At 37.3% G+C, this 5,301-nt stretch overlaps 1 protein-coding gene across 1 annotated transcript; it reads right to left on the bottom strand.

Moving 5' to 3' along the window:
- Positions 1-3,025: 3,025 nt before the first annotated feature.
- On the bottom strand, positions 3,026-4,926 carry LOC120556474. The gene is made up of 5 exons (XM_039796119.1): positions 4,661-4,926; positions 4,369-4,559; positions 4,178-4,271; positions 3,646-3,845; positions 3,026-3,526 (listed from the first exon to the last, which is right to left on the bottom strand). The coding sequence occupies exons 1-5, from the start codon at positions 4,924-4,926 to the stop codon at positions 3,336-3,338; spliced, it is 942 nt and encodes a 313-aa protein (XP_039652053.1). The 3' UTR covers positions 3,026-3,335.
- Positions 4,927-5,301: the final 375 nt, after the last annotated feature.

Genomic DNA, 5,301 nt, shown 5'->3' with positions numbered 1-5,301 from the left:
ATTCTATCTAACACTTTCTCATTATCCAGAGGGTGCAGGCAGGCCCAACGCTGCCCCGGCTCCTTGGCGCTTCTTGCAATTGAACCATTAGCCATTGCCATCCATTCTAACACCTCCATAGCAGGAATTAAATTTGGCTCAAATGAACATAAACTTTCTCTGTATGCAGATGACCTCTTATTATATATAACTGATCCGCAAACATCAATCCCTCCTCTATTGAAATGCCTCAAAGAATATAGTGCAGTCTCAGGATATACATTAAATTACACTAAAAGCGAGATCTTACCACTAAATATACAGGACAATAATATTAGAGCTCTCACTGACCCATTAAAATGGTGCACCATTGGTTTTAAATATTTGGGTATACAAATTGGTAAATCGGATGAGCATATATTTAAACAGAACTATATAAAACTATTGGAACAAACCAAGCTTAACCTTCAAAGATGGATGGATCTTCCACTGTCTCTCATAGGCAGAATCAACACTATCAAAATGAACATTTTTCCTAAGTTTATTTACCTATTTCAGTGTCTCCCGATGAATGTTCCCATGAATTTCTTCAAGGAGCTCAACAAAATTTTAACTCCTTTTATATGGCAAAGAAAAAACCCTAGGGTCAAACTCCTCTCTCTACAGGCTCCATATTCAAGGGGAGGACTCAACTTACCAAATTTTAGGAATTATTATCTTGCGTCTCAGTACAGATCGATTTGGATCTGGCTGCATGCAGAGAACAGTGAGGTTAGATGGGTCCCAATAGAACAACATGAGATGAAATCTATTCCGTTAAAGGATATTCCATTCATAGGCACAAAAATTTTTTTAGCCACACTCACAAACAACTCAATAATACTGAACACATTTGCTGCTTGGCAAGAATCTCACTCACTTCTCGACACAAATATTTATTTTCTTAGGAAGGCACCTTTTGTGGGGTAATCCCAACCTGTCACACCACATAGCTGACTCAGTGTTGCGGGGGTGGAGGGATAGAGGAGTCCAGACAGTTGCTGACTTGTACATTAACGATACATTTGCTAACTTCCAACAACTAAATGAAAAATTCAATCTTCCCAAAGACAGTTTCTTTAAATTTCTACAAATCAGAGACTGGGTTAAGGAGAAATCCAAAGAAACATTCCAGTATATGCCACAAGAAACTCCTCTTGAAACCCACCTATGTAACAAATCACATAGTTCAACAAAAGGAATAATATCTTCTATATATGGTATTATCAATGGAAAGTTACCGGTTTATGATAAAACATCTACAAAGGGGAAATGGGAAAAAGACCTAGGCTGTATTTATGAGGAGGCAAAATGGCATCATCTACTGGAACAAGCACAGACTGTGCTAACCTCCACGAAACACAGACAAATTCAATTTAATATATTCCATAGGACATACTACACCCCTTGCAGGTTACATAAAATTGACAGCAACATTTCCTCCAAATGTCAGAGATGTAAAGTGTCCGATGGTGATCTTATACACATGCTATGGAGTTGCCCAATGATAGAACAATTTTGGAAACGTGTCATTGAATTAACCTCAAGGATAATAGGAAGTCAAATTGAACAGGACCCAAAACTTTGGATCCTGGGGGACACAAGCTCTATTAATGTGAACTATTACAAGAAATACTTTATCTTACTTGCGAGCACTGCAGTAAAAAAATGTATTCTGATTAACTGGAAATCTGAAAATTCACCATCAGTAAGACATTGGATTAATGAGCTTGTGTCTTACTGCACACCCGAAAAGATATTATATAATGTGAGAGGGAAACATGCAACCTTTAGAGAAATCTGGGGCCCTTTCACAGACATTCTGCCTTCCCTGGACTTGGCTGACCACGCTAGTATGAGCCCTCCTGGACCGCCTTTGAATTAGCCCTCTGCATGTTTATCTGGTATGACTTCCTCATTGATGCATTTGTTGTAAGTAGTGTGTAGATTTATATACAATAGATATGTATATACACAGATGGGTGTAGGTACTTAAACTGTACATAGATTGTTCAGCTATATAATTGAAAGGAAATTGAGAACCATACAAGGGAAGGGGGTGGGAAGGGGAAAGTTTGTGTAATATTTGTGTTTTTTGTTTTGTATTGATTTTATTTACTTAGCCTTTTTCCTTTCTCTTATTTTCTTTTCTGATGTTCAAAAATTGAAAATCATTATCCTTGTACGGTGTATCTGTAAGGTTACACATTTGTGTGCATTTCCTTTTGTGTAATACAACCTTCAATGTATCAAATTGTAGATCCTTGCTACACACCTTTAATATCTTGTAAAAACTTCTGTTAATAAAAAACATCTTAAAAAAAAACAACTGCAAATGTATATTGAAACTACATTATATGGGCAGATTCAACATGTTATGTCTTGCAGGAAAGGCAATACCAAATGAACTGGCTAAAAAAGGGTGTCCTGCAAAACTTCCCGAGGATCTTCTGCCTGGTGGTTCTGTTGCAGCTGACCTGTATCAGCAGGAAATGGGATCCGCGTTGAAAAGGGAATCCATTTTTGGATGCGATCCTTTCCCCTCAGAAGAGGCCCAACATTGGACTGAAACTGAGTTTGGTTTTCACTTTGACATGTTATCACTGTACGAAAATGTGGTTCACCATAACTACGGCCCTTTTAAAGATGCAGTTAGGTCTCTTATTGATTTCACCAGAAGGTGTGTGTGACCTGCAGTGGTCAATAAAGAAGCAGTATACTTCCAAAAATAACATTTATTACAGAGGAAACTGTAAAAGTGGTTTCAGTCCATAACAAGATAAATTGCACTAACAATGCAAAGTAACTGATTGTTTACAATGAATACACAGCACTTACAATCTTTGTTTCTTTGTAAAGTCTTTGTTTTAAATGTAATTGTCATGTAATGAAGTTGAGCTTTTGTCTAAAAAGGTAGCTCATCAGATAACAATAAAGAACATAACATCAGTTAATCTGTTTGAACTACTTCCTTTATAAACTGTTCTTTTAAAAGGTCAATTGCCGTTAGGAACAACTGCTCCATTCCAAAATGTTTTATAAAACATCAAACGGGAATAAACATTATAACCACGTATCGAACCAATGTGATAATGAAAAATGCAAACCAGAGATGGTTAGACATGTTCCTGGAAAGCTGCAGGTTGTCATTTCAACATAACACCACAACAGATGATTTTATTAACAAGTTCATCTTCCTCTGAGAAAACAGATTAATAAAATCAACAGCTGTGGTGTTTACTAAAATGCAAACTTTGCAGCCTCTTTAGCTTTCCAGTAACATAGATGCCATCCTTGCTGAAACAATGTTATATGAGTTATTCTGTTTGTATCTCCTTGAAAGAAGACAGGAAAGCAGAAAGACCCTTAACCTGGTGCACCTTGGAGTCAAACTCTTGAGCTCTGCATTTCAGACAGTGATCTGCAGTTAACAGCCACTGCTCCACACATGTTCGGCATCCAACCAGAGAATCACAGCATGTGGAAAACATGGGCTCTTCCATTAGAGCTGCAAGGTTGTGATCAAACAAAAATATGCAGAATGACATTTAATAGTTTATTTCAATATAAAAAAGGAAATTAACATGTACTGTATATGTACCTACTTGTTACATAACTTACACATACCTTTACAGATTAGACAGGTGAAGGCTTCCTTTAAAGAATGCAGACAAGCATCTGGCATTACTATTGTGGTTTTGGACTTTGCAAGCTCAGACAGCTGGTTTATGGTTGTAGTGATGTCTTGGAGGCTCTCTGCAGCTTGCTTTGGTTGGTTGATTTTACCAATGACCTCTTGTGCACTCAAACTGTCTTCAGCCCTTCGACTTAAATGTAGGATCAGAAAAGAAATTATTCAAGATGTATTAAAATGGTGTATACTGTATGAACAAATGATTAAACATCTTTTTCTGAATATTTTACTCTGTAATAGTGTCAACCTAAGATACATTCTCTTAGTTGTTGTAAATTTACATTTCTGTTGGGCAAATAGTCTTATAATTAAATCATAATGAATAAATTAATGACCAAGACTCAAAACTGATTCCTGTTCCTTGTGTGCCAGTGTAAGGCACTGGCACACAATGTAACTCACATATCTCAAATCTATTCATTACATTCATATATGATTTTGCCTTCACATGAAATGTTGTATTACCTTGCTTTGGCTCTTCTTCCATTCTGGAACTCTACAAAGTCATATTCAGAGGTGGCGTAGATTTTTCTGGAGTTTTGTTTCCAGTATTGGGAACCTTAGGAATCAGAAAGTATTTACTTCACTTTTGTATTTAAAATCAACACAAATTACAAAACACAAATTAGAAGCAACATTCTGATCATAAAACTTACTTCTTGTGCCATCTGAGTCCACTATTTCATTTCCTTGGCTGTCTGTCAGGGTAATTGGCTCATCACAGCCTAATGCATCCTTCACCTTTGCTGTTATTCGTTCAACAGTTGCATCAGCTTCCAAAAAGCGAATGACAACTGTCCTGGAAGTACTGAGCTTGTCATTCACTATGTCAGCAACATGGATTGACCTGTGGATAAACCAGACTGTCACACATGTAGGCCTAAAATTATATTAATATTTTAGCTACAGGATGACATTTTAGCAGCAGCGTTCAGTTGCATATTTAACATGTAACCTTTGGAAGGATCTTGCAGGGAACAGGCCAGTAGCTCGTGGAGTTCCAGGGGAAGGTCGTGGTGTTTCGGTGGAAGCAGAAGCGGCAGGTGCGGGGCGGCGCATGAAGGCAAAAGGAACAGCAGCAGTGGGTAGGGCTCTGCTTGCAGGAAGCTGACTTTGATCTGGATCCCCGTGGACCTCGTAATGACCGCGATGTATAAGATTGAGGGTGCAAAAACGTCCAGATGGCTCTGGAAATGTTGCTGTGTTTGCGTCATCTGTAATGTACAGACTGCTGCCATCAACCTGTTGAAGTGCATAGAATGAAAAATACCATAAGTTTAAAGAACATTTTAAATAAATGGTAAACTGTAAAAAGACAAATGCTAATCCATCAGATTCATTGTTAGCTTAATAACGAATATAAACAAAACCTTTAAATACAATTTCTGAAAACATAAAAATATCATAGTTTAACATATTTAACAAATAAAGTTAGATAGTTAGCAAAGTAGTGTTACTAACATTAGCAAGAACTCATGCTAACTTTAATGTTACCTGTCTAGAAACACATGCCACCAAGCTAACCAAGGCTCTGTGAACTGTGTTGGCAAGTCCACAACATGACGTTATCCTTACAAGACTGTAAATTA

The sequence above is a fragment of the Perca fluviatilis genome, chromosome 3 (genome assembly GCF_010015445.1).
Source record: "Perca fluviatilis chromosome 3, GENO_Pfluv_1.0, whole genome shotgun sequence".
Lineage (NCBI taxonomy): Eukaryota > Metazoa > Chordata > Actinopteri > Perciformes > Percidae > Perca > Perca fluviatilis.
The sequence above is the reverse complement of the archived record's forward strand: the minus strand, read 5'-3'. Positions and strand labels throughout refer to the sequence as shown.

Excerpts from the sequence above, each read along its gene's own strand:
- LOC120556474 (XM_039796119.1), bottom strand. The coding sequence starts at position 4,926 with ATGACGCAAACACAGCAACATTTCCAGAGCCATCTGGACGTTTTTGCA. Across the intron at positions 4,560-4,660 it reads GATCCTTCCAAAGGTTACAT|GTCAATCCATGTTGCTGACA; the intron begins GTTAAATATGCA and ends GTTTATCCACAG. Across the intron at positions 3,846-4,177 it reads GGAAGAAGAGCCAAAGCAAG|TCGAAGGGCTGAAGACAGTT; the intron begins GTAATACAACAT and ends CCTACATTTAAG.